Consider the following 15,861-nt stretch of genomic DNA (forward strand, 5'->3'; position numbering starts at 1 on the left):
TCTAATAAAAAAAGCATTCTGAAAATAAAGTTTGGTAAACTATAATTTTTTTTATCCCGTTTCGCTGCATTTTTTCAAAAAAAAAATGTAAAGTTTGGATTTACTTGTTTTACTAATTTTGAATCTAATAAAAAAAAGCATTCTGAAAATAAAGTTTGGTAAACTATAATTTTTTTTATCCCGTTTCGCTGCATTTTTTCAAAAAATGCAGTAAAAAAAATATTTTAGTTTTAACATTTGTGTCGTTTGATGGAAAAGTATTTTTTTATTGTCTGAATAGAAAAAATATAGCGAAACCATACATAATGCACTATTTCTAATTATAATAACCGACGTGTTTAAAACACGTGAATTCAACACCTGTGTGAATTTCGCTAAAACGTTAATCCAAAAATCTGATAAATTTCCGCCGAAAACTACAAAACAAACACTTAAAAATTATGCATATTTTAAGTTTTCTAATTCCACATTGTTGGCGGATATCCGCTAAACAAAATTTTGACAACAGTTGGAAAAACAAGAAAAGTATCATAAGAAATCTTTGGTCCTAATCTATAAGAGAAAACTCAATCGTAAAACTTATACAAGGTGTTAAAAAAAGATTGTATAATATTTCAGGAGATAATAGTATAGACCAAAATTAAGATATCGAAGATTATTCGTTTTTGACACATTTATTTGCAATCTGTTCAAACAGAAAAGAGAAGCGTCTAGTAGAAATTCTAAAAATTTTACATCCAATATTTTCAAAACCGTTACTTTGCGGACTACTTTTTTGTTTATTTTGGTTCATTCTATTACCTCCTTAAATATTTTACAATCTTCTTTTAACACTCTGTATAGATAAAATCAGGGCCGTACCCAAGGGGGGGATTAAGGGGTTCAAACCCCCTCCCCACTAATTTAAAATTTTTGTGAATTAATTTTTCATGTGTTAATTATACAGTGTTTCATTTTTATTGTTAGGTACAAATTTAAATAGTTGATAGAATATTTAATTTTAAGACAAAAGTGTTTCGAAAAATGCTATAAAAAGGTACGTTTTTTAAAGGGTTTTTCCTAATATTTCAGAATAGATAAAATTGCAAAATTTGGTACCTTTATATGTACACCTAAATAAATGTCAAATAACAAAATTTTTAATCAGAGGCGTCCTAAATGGTAAAACAAATTTAATTTTTAATTTTTATGCTGTTTATGGTCTGTAACATAAATTTTTAAATCGATTTTTACTAAAAATCTGTAAATTGTATCGGAAAAACACAAAAGACTTTTTTTTATGAAAAACTATGAAATTTTGTTGCTGAAAGTGGCAAGAAACAGGCAATATAATTAGAGTAAATTTTTACCCTAATCCCATCTACTTTAGGAAGCCCCTAATTAAAAATTTCAAAATTTCATCTGCCAAACTTTGAATTTTTTTCTAAAATGATTTCGGAAATATGGAAAAGAAACCTTATAAAAAACGCACCCCTTGCGTAGCATTTTTCGATATATGTTCATAGAAAATGTTTGTTGTAAAAATGAATATTCTATCTCCTGTTTAAATTTGTAACAATAAAAAGTATTAAAAAATTATTTTATTTTTTGTTACTTTTGTGAGTTAATTTGTATTTTTATGTTTAATTAGGATCTCTTATTTCTATTTAAAATAAAAACGTGTACTTAGAGATTTTTGCTTTTTAATCCGCCTTCTTTCATGGACCAACAAAAAACCCCCCCCTGAAATAAAATCCTGGTTACATCCCTGGGTAAAATACAATCAGATTTGTTCTTTCAGGAAAAATTGGCCAAATAAACATAGGATAAGTTTGGGCGAAATGGACCACATTTTGCAAAACCTGGAAAGTGTCCCATTGGTCTCTCTCCCGGAATTACCCTAAATTAGTCGAGTTAGCAACAAGCATTTTATTCAGTCCACCTTTGAGATGTTTTTTTTTCACTCAGTGAGTTTGAGGGCCTATCACCCCCTGTCTGGTCGACCGCCGAGTCCTCTTAAAACAAATCACACCAGCAGCAGCAGCCTTCACTGAGCCCTTCGAGTGGGTTTGCTGTCAATCAATGGCTATGGTGGCCATATTACAGGGAGTAGAGCAAAGCAGCATGTCGCTAATAATTCAGGAGCGGATCGAGGCAAGACGACGGGAGGGAAGGACGATTGCATTGTTCGGTTTTCTCATCCCCAACCCGGCCACTAGTTTAATTGGAACCGCGGATCAGCCGGCTAAAAAGAGGATGTCATTTCAGCAGCCGCAAAATGAGACGATTCCATCGGGACCCTTCTCAATCTCGTCGAGCTCGACCCAAAGCTTAATTGATTATTCTGGGAAAAGTTCGGACGGGAGGACGCAACCGACTAAATATTGAAAGAAAAAAACGCACGCTGACACAGAGATGCTAATTTCAGGAATTCCATAGCGAGAGATCATAACTATTAATTAAAAAAGAATCCGAACATGAACATGTACACATTATGTATACATACAAGGTGAATAAAGTATGGAACCAAGCGTTTTTTTTAAATCATTTGCCTCCAAAAAAATAATTAATGTCAATTAAAGTAGTACAAAACATGTGATCGTATTTTGGGAACGAAATTTTGTTTTGTTCTTGAGGTTTTTTTGTCAAAATTGCAATTTATATAAATTTTTTTTGAAAAAATTGAATATAAAGTATATAAGTACACTCAGTATACAGGGTGTTTCGTCTAAATTCCACTTTAGAAGTATTGGGAGTTGCAATAATCGTATTTATTTGAAAATTGGTACATAGCCATAAACCATTAAGTCCTCTTAAATGAAAATATTTTCAAGATGGCGGCACTTCCGCTTATACCGGACATCGGTCTCAACTTTCTTATTTTAAATGGAAAGGTATATTTTTTACTGCGTTTTTGGATTAATCGGGTTATTTTAAGGGAATTTTCATCAGCTTTCYCTATAACTAAATTTAGCCGTTTTTGAAATATTTGGAGTTTTTCAAAAAATTTTGGATTTACACCTTCCACTTTAAAAACCGGTAACTCTGCTATTTTTTAAAATTTTGAATTCGTTTTTTTGGCGTTTGAAAGAGAAAGCTTAGATCTTTCTTTCGGTGTTTTCAAATTTTGAAAAAAAAATTAACAAACTATAAAATTTTAAGGTTACTTTGTAATAATTCAAATACCCATAACTCAATTTTTTCAAATGAAATACCCCAATTTTTATTTTACTAAATGGAGGAGAATTTAATTCTGCATCGATCTGTATTAACATTCCCTACACCTAAATTTAATAATTTTTAAGTTATGGTGACTTTTTGTTGAGACTGCCGAAAATCTGTTATTAGCCACATTCGTTTTCGTATAGTTTGCTATGGAAATAAAAAATGTCACAATTGTTTCTCAATAAATGTCGACAGTGACTTATTATTTGACAAATAGTGCCAAAATATGGAGAGTCAAAGCTACTCAAACTTAGATTTAATTAATTTATTTTGTATTTATGGAGAGTGTAACAAAATTATGATATCGTTCATTAAACAAAAATAAGTTTTTCTCACTTGTTAGCTTTAAATAATGATTGCATGGTAGAACCTATCAATAATAATGAAGTTTGCATAACTTTGATTCTCCATATTTTGGCACTATTTGGCAAATAATAAGTCACTGTCGACGTTTACTGAGAAACAATTTTGACATTTTTGATTTCCATAGCAAACTATGTGAGAACGGGTATGGCTAGTAATAAATTTTCTGTAGTATTAAAAAAAAGTCCATAACTTGAAAATTATTAAATTTAGGTATAGGGAATGTTAATACAGATCAATGCACAATTAAATTCTCTTCTATTTAGTAAAATAAAAATTGGGGTATTTCATTTGAAAAAATTGAGTTATGAGTATTTGAGTTATTACAAAAGTAACCTTAAAATTTTGGGAAATGTTATTTTTTTTTCAAAATTTGAAAACATCAAAAAAAGGATCTAAGCTTTCTCTTTCAAACGCCAAAATGAATTTATGATTTGTAGAGCTAATAAGGCACTTGGCTGCATAAAACGTTATTGTCGTGATTTTAGAAATTTTAATTCCATCAAAATGCTATTTGTTTCACACGTACCTTCAATCCTCGAATATGGCTCGATAATCTGGAATCCACATTACAAAATTCATGTTGGTAGGCTTGAAGCAATACAGTTTAAGTTTTTTAAATATATAAAATGGTTGCTGCCTTATTATGTGCAAGATAATTGCAATATTTCCTTAAATTATATGTCTCTTTCCACACTTGAAATTAGAAGAAGATATCAGGCTTTATGTTTTGTTTATAAACTTTTAAATAATTTGATTAATGATACTTCAATACTAAATTTAATTAATTTTCGCGTTCCACAGTATAATAGTAGATCAAACCAATTATTCAAAATTTCGTTTGCACACAATAATTATCTGTTTAATTCTCCTCTAAATGATCTTTTAAGAATTTGTAACATGTACAGTGTCAAGTTGGACTTTTTAATTTTAAATCCTAATAGTTTCAAGCGTTTTCTAAAAGTTTCGTTGAGTTAGTCATTTAGTTATATGTGATTTGTTTTCTATTATAATTTTATCATTACTTAATGTAAAGGATATTACCGTTAATTAAAGTTATTATTATAGATAGTTGTAATCCTTAGATCATAACAGGTGCTGCTTTAAAAACCTTAGGCTTCATATGTAGAAATACAAAAGAATTTACTAGTGTATGCTGTATTAAAATGTTATTTTATGCTCTTGTAAGATCCAGGCTTGAATACTATTGTGTTATTTGGGGGTCCTCATTTTGAAATTCATATCAACATGTTTTAAGGAAATTCGCTAAATATCTATATTTTAAAATGTTTGGAAGGTACCCTGTTCAGAGAGATCTTCTCAATAATGTGAATGAAGATACTTTATTATGAGTGTTGTGTTTCTTTATTATGTGTAGTGTTTCTTCAAAAACTTTTGTGTGGTGAGCTTGACAGCTCTTACCTCATGGACCATGTTAAAATCATTGTACCTCGAATGAACCACAGAAGTCCTTCTACATTTTATTATTCTTCTCTTCTTATGAAAATACTTTTCATCATCTTAATTTACCTCTTTTTAAATGTTTTAGATTGTATAACAGTATTAAAGGCTTGCATCTGGACATCTTCTTTTATAAATTTTGCTCTAAACCAGTTAAGGTCAAACTTCTTGTCTATTTTTCGTTATGTTTGTAGTTAATTTTTAATTTTTCTTTGCTTTATGTATTATTGTTATTATTTTTTATATACTTTAATCTACTTCGCCCAATTCTATTGTCCTCTATAGACTTATAGTCTGTTGGAAATAAATGATATTATTATAACCTTCATGAATAGAAGGTTGCCATTTAAAAAAAAAACAAAATTTTTTGTAGAACTCAAAAACGAAAGAAAATTTCGAAAAATTTTATTTTTGATAAAACTTCACATTTTTGTAGTACTTTATCATTTATCAATTAATTTTTCCAAAAAATAAATAGTTTGAACAAAAAACGTTTGGTTCCATACTTCTGATTCACCTCATATTTAGTTATCTATTGCAATTCTTGCAGAGAAATAAAGAGAAATTATCATATAAATTTCACTTTATTGTTAATTTAGGAAACATTAAAATTCGCTACTAGAACCATGAGATTATTATTATTTATAAAAATTATTCAGTATTTTTTTGGTGCGTAACTCTTGCTATAGTTAGATAAAGAAAAAATAATTATGTATATCAAATTTACTTGAGAAATAAAGTTTATTGATGCAAACTGAGCTAAGTCTCTCACTACAATACAAAATAACGTAAATTTTGATGAAATTTGGTGATATTTTGGCTTACTTTGACGAAATTTCTCGAAATTTTAATCTAGATTGCTTAAAACGGATATAATTAACGCCAATCTCAATGCTATATAAAATTGAGGAAAATTAATTGTTTTTTCAGACAAAAACAATCTAAAATGTCTTAAAACAAGCTAAAATAACGTCAATTTCGTTAGAGTTTGGTAATTTTTGGTCTAATTTTTCTTGCTTAAAACAAGCTATAGAAACAAAATAACGGCAATTTATTTCTTAATCATTTTTTTGACTTGTTTTGGCAAAATAATTAAGTTTTCGGTCAAAAAGGAGTTAAATCACTCAAAACAAGACAAAAAACGTCAACTTATGTTATCAAAATTTTAGAAAATAAGTAAATTTTTTGCTCAAAAATGAACTAAAATTCTAAAAAATGAGTGGGTTTCTCGCACAAAAACAAACTAAATTCCTTGAGACAAGCCAAAATAAAGTCAATTTTAATGTAAAAAAAAATGCAAATAAAATGTGTTTCTTCCTCTACAACGAATACCTTGATTGAAAATGACAAGTAACATGTCTCCACATTATTCAATGTTGCCAACTTAAACTTAATGTTACAAGCCACTTTGGTCATAAATTGAATTAATTAAAATTGGAAGGCTGAAAATAGTGAAAGTTTATCTACTTTTTTTCTTCAGCAAGAATCTCATTAACTAATTTTTACTCATGTTATAAACATTTAAATAAAAATTATTGAACATTACATTTGAAAATTTCTTAGTTTAGATTATCCTTTATTTGGAACTTGAATATCAGAGAAAAAATTCAAGCTTGATAACAGTTTCCTGAACCTCGTCGTGTTAATCAAAATTGGGCAAGCCCTTAGTACATAAATAAATTAATAAATAATAATAAAAATTGATGGAATTTGCTGATATTTTGACGAAATTTATCAAAATTCGAAGCTAAATTGCTCAAAACGGACTTACGTTACGCCAATCTGAATGCGATATGAGATTGAGCAAAATTCATTATTTTCTCAGACAAAAACAATTTAAAATGTCTCAAAACAGGCTAAAATACTGTCAATTTCGATAGAATTTGGTGTAATTTTGACGAAACTTTTCCTGGTTGAAACAAGCTATACAAATAAAATTTATTTATTTATTGTTATTTATTTATTAATAATTTTTTGACTTGTTTTGGCAAGATTTGGCAAAATAATTAAGTTTTTGATTAAAAAAGAATTCAGTCACTCAAAACAAGACAAAAAACGTCAATTTTGATGTAATTTCATAGTTTTTATACTTATTTTGACAAAATTTTAGAAAATAAGTAAGTATCTCGCTTAAAAATGACCTAAAATTATAAGTTCCTCACTTAAAAACAAGTTAAATTTCTCGAGACAAGCCAAAATAATGTCAATTTTAATGTAATTTAGTCATTTTTAGTGTAATTTGCAAAAAAATGCAAATAAAATGAGTTTTTTCGTCTAAAACAAATACCTTGACTGAAAATGAAAAAACACAAGTTATATGTCGCCACATTATTTATTAATGTTGACAACTTAAATTAATGTTACAGGCCACTTTGATCAGAAATTTAAATATTTAATAATGTTTCTATAGTAGAAAGGATGAAAGTAGTGAAAATTTGCTCAGTTTTTTCCTACTGAAAGAATTAAATTAACTATTTTTTACTCATGTTTCAAACATTTAAATAAAGAATATTGAAGATTGCATTTGAAAATTTCTTAAATCAGATTATCATTTATTTGCTGCTTGAATATCAGAGAGAAAATCAGAGAGAAAAAAATTATAAAATGTCATATGTTTCAGGCTTCATAACAGTTTCCTCAACCTCGTCGTGTCACAATCATTGTATTCAAAATTGGGCAAGCCCTTAATTAGATTATATTTTATCAGATAAGAACACCTGACTAGTATTTTACGTCACACAAAAAACAAATATCCCGGAATAGAACAGTCTCGTAGCATCATCAGTACCGTACAAACCGCAAACATTTCATTATTTTCATTTGATCGCGATGACCAATCTCTTTTTGCCAATTCTAATCGTTGCTTTAAGTTGCGGTTTCGTGATTTGCACCAACGTTCTTCCATGTAAGTTACACTCACTCAACGATTTACCAATTATGAAGAATTTTTCAGGTACCAATGTCGATGCTCCCGTACCTGAAGTCCAAGTCCAAAACTGCGACGACATGCCTTGTGTGTTTTACATCAATAGCAAGACTTCCATGACGATGAAATTCCGAGCTCGTAGGTTCATCAAATTATTCGAGAAAAAATATACAGGGTGTTTCGTTTTTATTATTACAAACTTAAACAGGTGATAGAATATTCAATTTTAAGACAAAAGTTTTCTATCAACATGTATGAAAAATGTTACGTAAGCGAGCTATATCTCCTGAAAAAGATGCGGTTTTCCCACTATTGCAGAATAGATAAAATTACAAAAGTTGGTACCGCTGATTACTTTTAAACACCTGAACGAATTCAAAGATCAGATCAGATCAAAACAAATTTAATTTTTAATTTTTATCCTCTTTATGTAAGACAAATTGTAAACTGATTTTACTCAAAAACGATAAGTAGTATCGAAAAAACGCAAGAGACCTCTTTTTTGTGAAAAATTACGAATTTTGTGGCTGAAAGTGGCAAGAACCAACCGCTAAAATAGTTAGGGTACTTTTTATCCTAAACCCCCCCAGTTTAGGCGCCCCTGAGTAAAAATTTCGACATTTTATCTTTGAATTCATTTGGATGTATAAAGGTTATTAGTTGTACCAAATTTTGTAATTTTATCCACGATGGTTTCTGAAATATTGGAAAAAATCCATTAAAAGATACACCCCTTTCAGGGGGTTTAGCTTCCTTATATAAAATTTAAATTTGTAACAATAAAAATGGAACACCCTGTATCGAGTGTTTTCTTAACATTGCGAAAAATTGCAACCACAACACAAAAATAACAATAGCCCTATAAAGAAGCTTCGTTACTGATATACAGGGTGATAAAGTTTGAATATTTTTTTGTTATTATTGTTATTTTTCGTTGTAAAATATGAGTTGCAATTTTTGCAATATTAAAAAACATATTACATTATTTTAAATTTTTATAGCTCGTTACTTGGAGCATTTTGCCCCAAATGCGCTCGCATCAGTTATGGGAGTTAATGTCACGTACCCATTGGGACAGGACGATGGGTGTGTTGGAGTCACCAATACGCCGTGTCCTTTGGCGGAAAATGAGTACATTGAGTATACTTATGGGATGCTCATTCTTCCAATTTTTCCAGAAGTTTCACTTACAATGGAATTCTCATTAATTGACAAAGATTTAAATAATACGGCGTTTGAGTGTTTTAAAGTTGATTTGCAAATTAAAAAGGCTTAATACATATTATTTTTTGCAAATTGTAGTTTTATTTGATTATTATAAAAAAATAGGGTACGTCGGGGAGTGGTGGACCACATTTTGAATTCTATTTCAATTCAAATTACAAATGTTTTTTCTTATACTTAAGAAATAAATAAAGTAAAAGAAAATACTCTGTTTTTAAATACACAAAAAATAATATACCAGGTGAATAAAAAATATGGAAATAGTAGAGTATAAAAAGTTACTTCTGGACCAGGACATTTGGCGTCTTAAAAAACAAGGCAGAATCTTACAAATTTAGCTGTTTTTTCAAAACTCCACAACCAAAAAAGGGCCTAAAACCTCTCAAAAAGCATTAATTTTCATACACCCCAAAAACAGCTCTTCATTTCTGGACCAAGCCAATTGGCGCATGCGAAAATCAATTAAAATTACCTCAAAACTGCTCTAAAACCATTGTCAAATCTCTAGTTTTCACACACCACAAAACAGCTTTTCTTTTAATAAATTCAAATACGTTCAATTCTTTTGAATTATCATATTTTATGCTTTTTGAGAGGTTTTAGGCCCTTTTTTGGCTGTGGAGTTTTGGAAAAACAGCTAAATTTGTAAGATTCTGCCTTGCTTTTTAAGACGCCAAATGTCCTGGTCCAGAAGTAACTTTTTATACTCTACTTTTTTTGCTTTAACTATTTATTTTTGGAAAAACCAATTGATGAATGATAAAGTACTATAAAAATGTGATGTTTTATCAAGAATACAATATTTCGAAATTTTCTTTTGTTTTTGAGTTCTACAAAAATGTTAATTTTTTAAAATGTCAAACCATTATAAAACCAATTTTCTCATGAAGGTTATGACCTAAGGATTACAACTATCTGCTTTATATTTAATTTTTTTTAATTTTTATACATAAATTGCAATTTTGACAAAAAAATCGCATAACTCAAAAAACAAAACAAAATTTCGTTCTCAAAATGCGAGCACATTTTTTACATTACTTTAATTTATATTAATTGTTATTTTCTGGAGGCAAATGGTTTAAAAAAACCGCTTGGTTCCTCATCCTTATATTTTGATTTGTAAAGATCCTTCTCACTCGGATTTACCCTACATTGAGAAAACAAGCATCTAGTTAGGTGCATTATTTCTTATGACTTGCACAAGAGGATGCAGATGTTCAAATTATATCATTTGTCATGATTCCGAAAATGATCTTGCGAAATAATTATTACCTAATATTCTAAAAAAAAACATTATAACCGTGTTAAGTGAACACCTGCTAAAGCTACTAGATAAGTGTAAGTGTTATTTACCTCGGATTATCTATAATCGAGATACAAAAATAATTTTTCAGTTCAACAAAATATTAAAAGATATGCTCCAATATATTCCAAATATGCATCGATATGTAAAATTTTTAACAATAAAAAATCAAAGTTGGGATAAATTTTTATCCTCGAATACACTAAACTTTGTATTTTCGTCATCTTTAACTGCACACGATAAATGAAAGAATAAATAAATTGGTTTGGCATGAGACAAGCCATTTTAATAACCTAGATTTCTAAGAAATCTGTACTTTTCAAATCACATCACGTGTTTTGCTTAGAGTATTTATTTTTTGAAAAAACTAATTGATGAATTATAAAGTTCTATAGAAATATGATGTTTTATCAAAAATAAAATTTTTCAAAATTTTTATTATTTTGTTTTTGAGTTCTACAAAAAAAATTACTTTTTTTAATGGCAACCCACCAAAAAAACCATTTTTCTCATGAAGGTCATGATCTAAGGGACTACAACTATCTACTTTATATAAATATTTTTTTTACATACCAGGTGAATAAAAAGTATGGAACCAAACATTTTTTGCTTAAACTATTTATTTTTTGAAAAAACTAATTGATGAGTGATAAAGTACTTTAAAAATGTGATAATTTAGCAAGAATAAAAATTTTCGAAATTTCCCTTTGTTTTTGAGTTCTACAAAAAAAAAAAATTAAATGGCAACCCACTATAAAATCATTTTTCTCATAAAAGCTATACTCTAAGGATTACAACTATCCGCTTTATATTTAATTTTTTCAAAAAAATTTTTACACATAAATTGCAAATTTTGACAAGAAAATGGCATAACTCAAAAACAAAACAAAATTTCGTTCTGAAAATACGGCCACATTTTTTATATTACTTTACTTTATATTAATTATTATTTGCTGGAGGCAAATGATTAAAAATAAAACCGCTTGGTTCCATACTTTATATTCACCCTGTATGTATATCACAACAAAAATCGAATAAATCAAAAACAAAATTTTGTTCTTAAAAAAAACATTTTTTTATATTAGGTACTTTAATTTATATTAATTATTATTTTTTGGAAACAAATGATTTAACAAAAAACCGCTTGGTTTAATACTTTATATTCACCCAGTATAAAACGAATTTAAAAAGGAAACACTCAGCAGGGTACTAATTTTTTGAGTTGGGCTTACGAATTACCGGTTGTTTTCTCTTTAAAATATTTTGTAATCGGATCATTTTTCTTAAACTGTCTAATTTTTAACTTTAACTGAAATTTTTAATCGGAAATTCGTGATTTTAAGAAAACATGCACAAATATGCAATATTTCCTAAAATATGCACCAAGTTGTCAAATTATGCATTTTTTATTTGGCTTATTTTAATCAAAAAACATTAGATTTGCATAGAAAACTTACAATTTTGTTGATATACCTCTTAATAACAAATATGCATTTTTTTGATTATGATAACAACGCAAGCTTAAAAAAGTGAAGTCGACAATTAGCGAAGGGTGTAGTTTTTAGAGGGACCATTTCCCAAATTTACTCTATTTCCAACGTTTTTTTTTTAATTTTGGACAGAGGCCTTCTAATATAAACAATTATTTTTCTAAAATTAGAAAACCGTAAAAACACGGGTAATTGGTGAGGGTTCGAGTAATTTTTGAAGATTATGTCTCATTATCTGATCTGTCAGTGTCGTTCCTTAGAAGGCATTAATAATTATCGGATCCAATTACCTGATAAACACATTCCGATAAATCGGACACCTGTAAGGTGTCCCGACATGTGTTGAGGTTTTGTATTTGCGTTGTTATTTTTTTCGTTGGTCGTGATCTTCGGTGGTGTTGAAGAAGAGTCCTTTGTCGGTCTTCCTGCCGTCATTAGACTATGAGTCAGCATCGAAAGCGGTGTTTGAGCCGTTTCGGACATGTCAAACCATCGAAATGTTTGATGCCAGTTAGATTAATGTTTTTGAGATATTGCTTGTTTCTCTTCGAGACGTGACTAGGCGATTCTGGACGCGGTAGGCTGGGAATTCGAAATGGTGGTTTAAATTAACGCCGCTAGATGATTCACGAAAAAAAAAGTAACTAACACAAGGCGACAAAAATAAAGTCATGTCGTGACAACTTGACAAATTTTGTATCATTTTGTTCGTCTCAGTGAGACAAATCAAATGCACTAAAAAAAATTTCAAAAAGTCCACACACTTTGAACTAATGAATTTTTTTCTAATTTAAATGAATTTAAAATACTTTAACTTTAAAAAATCATTACTCAATAACTATTAGGACGATTTCCTTCAAATAAAGACCGTTCTAAAGGGAAGGTTTTGCCCTTTAGGACGATATGAAGTTTGAAATTTAATATTGGCAAACTTTTCTTCGAACAATGGTCGAAAAAGTTCGAAGTAAATCGAAATAATCTAAGAAAAACCCTACGAGTAATTTTTTTTCATCATTACCATCGTGTAGAGCATCTCTTTATTAGTTGTAATCCAAATTTTTAAAAGAATATACCAACTAGTTTTCAAGATATGATTTTTGAAGTTAAGGTTTGCTAATCAAACATTGCTCCATATAGGAGAAATGCATGTTAATCTTACTTAAAATTGCATTTTTATAAAAGTATTTGTTTTAAGACTCTTTTTTTGCTTAAAAATGGTCAATTGCACCTTCTTTGTTCTAATTAGAATAAACAAAAATTGTTTGTTTACTTAAAACAAATAAAGAGTTTATTTGTTCTAAAAATGATTACTGATCATTAAGCAAAAAGGATCTAGCAGTTTAAAGCAGTAGCTTTAAATATAAGAACAAATCTTTTTCAAATTAAATCACTTTCCATTCAGATTCCAACTTGTTCACTTTGTTCTAGCTTTCTGAACTTTTTTTTGAAAATGTTCTCAGCAAATGCTTTTTCATCACTTTCGAGTGATGTTAAATGCAATAAGTCAGGTGCTTCGTGTGCAACTGTTTTCACAACAACTACTACCTACAAGCTAACTGAAGGTAATCGTAGAATGTATCAACAAAATAAATCAGGTGACTTATTGCATTTAACATCACTCGAAAGTGATGAGAAAGCATTTGCTCAGAACATTTTCAAAAAAAGTTCAGAAAACTAGAACAAAGTGAACAAGTCGAAATCTGAATGGAAAGTGATTTGATTTGAAAAAGATTTGCCCTTATATTTAAGGCTCGTGCCTTAAACTTCTAGATCCACTTTGCTCAATGATCAGTGGTCATTTTTACAACAAAAAAACTCTTTATTTGCTTTAATTAGTACGCAGGTACTCTTTATTTGTTTTAAGTAAACAAACAGTTTCATTCTAATTAGAACAAAGAAGGTGCAATTGACCATTTTTAACCAAAGCAGAGCCTTAACACAAATACTTTTATAAAAATGCAATTTTAAGTAAGATTAACATGCATTTCTCCCATATGCTTGATTAGCAAACCTTAACTTTAAAAAATGATATCTTGAAAACAACTTGGTATATTCTTTTGAAAATTTAGATTACAACTAAAATAAAGAGATGCTCTACATGATGGTAATGATGAAAAAAATATTTTTTTCTTAGATTATTTCGATTTACTTCGAACTTTTTCGAACACTGTTCGAAGAAAAGTTTGGCAATATTCAATTTCAAATGTCATATCATCCTAAAGGGCAAAACCTTCCCTTTAGAATGGTCTTTATTTGAAAAAAATCGGCCTAATAGTTATTGAGTAATGATTTTTTAAAGTTAAAGTGTTTTAAATTCATTTAAATTAGAAAAAAATTAATTAGTTCAAAGTGTGTGGACTTTTTGAATTTTTTTTTAGTGCATTTGATTTGTCTCAGTGAGACGAACAAAATGATATAAAATTTGTCAAGTTGTCACGACATGACTTCATTTTTGTCGCCTTGTGTAAGTCGCCCACGTTCACCTCCAATTAAATAAAAATCCGATAAATAACCGAAATTTTGCCACAGCATTGTCTACGTGGGTGAGCGGCCACGGATGCACCGGCCACCGCTCATACTCACATATTTCAAATACCTCATAAATAAAAATAAATTAATAAATAACACGAAACCTGAAAACGTGTGCGGTATAGACATTACACACATATACATAATATTCCCGGACTCGGCCAGACAAATCTTGTCCATTTATCGGACTTTGGGCCGAAAATTTCCTAAAGTTTCATTTGAACGAAATGTGATTTCTTCGTTTCAAATAACCGATAGTGTGACATTTTTATTAAGAAAGTTATTCGCGTCAAATTTGAAGGATAAAAGGTGAAGGATTGTTTGTTCGGCTGTACCGCCCGCAGGGTCGAGTGTAAAACAGTGGCAGCTACTCGTACTAACATATATAAAACACTGGAATAAGACTGTGACAAATACTTAACAGTATGCTCATAAATTTACAAAAGATATGTTACTTAGATAAGATCCGCACAGCAGGTGGTGATATTTGTATAAAGCGGAGACCGTTCTTGCTTGCTCCGGGGGCATTAACATATTATTAGAAAATGAAAGGAGCCGGATTACTCCCGAAACGGTTACGAAAGCCAAAAATAAGCCGCTCTGAGTGACTTGCACCAAACTAAAATGACGGTGGAATTCGGAAAACACTAAAACGTTCAAAAATAATGGTTAAGGGTGTCCGCGACCAATATTCGCGACGTTAGTATTAGTCCGGTCAAATTAGTCATAAAAATAGTGGTCAAATAACGAAAATTCCGACAGAGCTAAATTTTGGTGGAGACCTTGGTTATACCATTAGAAATAAAGTGTCAAAAGTCCCCATCGATCCCATGTGTGCTAAATAAGTTATTCGGGGTCAAAGGTCAATATTTGACGTTTTTTAGATTTTTTTCGAAAACGGCAAGTTTTATCAAAAAAGTAGCTCAGACGAAAATTATAGATCTTAAAATTATCTACAAAATGGTCTTTATACTTTTTTTCCAAGAATCACCATTCCTGAGATATCGCGATTTTAAAAGTTGAAGGAGTAACGTTCTACATCATATGCACATACAGAGTGCGCCAGAACTCGCGTCCCAAAGACAAATGCCATGTAGGGTAAGGTACCAGGAACATAAAAAAAAAATTAAAAAATTCTATCTATAAAAATTTCGAAGTTATGAGAGTTTAAATTTTGCACTTTGACTCTTATTTATTTCTGTAGAATAAATAATTTTCCACGTTTTTTTGCTACAGGTTATTAGAAAAGAAAACAAAGAAGCTGTATCCTAAGTTGTAACTCTGTTTAATATTATTTGTAGCTTTTATTGACAAAATTTTTGTACCTTTATCAAATAATTATAAAAAAACATATACAAGGT

General features: G+C 29.4%; 2 protein-coding genes across 7 annotated transcripts in view; both read left to right on the forward strand.

The window, feature by feature from the left end:
* The window catches only part of LOC123012425 (NPC intracellular cholesterol transporter 2 homolog a), a 328,174-nt gene that overhangs the window by 288,422 nt on the left and 23,891 nt on the right, over window positions 1–15,861 (forward strand). For 3 of the 6 annotated variants that reach the window (XM_044410330.1, XM_044410332.1, XM_044410327.1), the window contains one exon: window positions 1,781–2,504. The exons of the other annotated variants lie outside the window; for them this stretch is intronic. Coding sequence is in view for 2 of the 3 variants with exons in the window: in XM_044410327.1 (XP_044266262.1) it covers window positions 1,781–1,809 (29 nt within the window). In the remaining variant the exon portion in view is untranslated. Of the gene's footprint in view, window positions 1–1,780; window positions 2,505–15,861 lie in introns of those variants that run through there. 6 annotated transcript variants of the gene reach the window in all.
* On the forward strand, window positions 7,750–9,250 carry LOC123012423. Its single transcript, XM_044410324.1, has 3 exons — window positions 7,750–7,933; window positions 7,982–8,092; window positions 8,956–9,250. Exons 1-3 carry the CDS (start codon window positions 7,858–7,860, stop codon window positions 9,228–9,230), a joined length of 462 nt encoding a protein of 153 aa, XP_044266259.1. The 5' UTR covers window positions 7,750–7,857; the 3' UTR covers window positions 9,231–9,250.

The sequence above is a fragment of the Tribolium madens genome, unplaced genomic scaffold (genome assembly GCF_015345945.1).
Source record: "Tribolium madens isolate multiple individuals breed KSU strain unplaced genomic scaffold, Tmad_KSU_1.1 Scaffold_96;HRSCAF=242;Tcas5.2_LG5, whole genome shotgun sequence".
Classification (NCBI taxonomy): Eukaryota; Metazoa; Arthropoda; class Insecta; order Coleoptera; family Tenebrionidae; genus Tribolium; species Tribolium madens.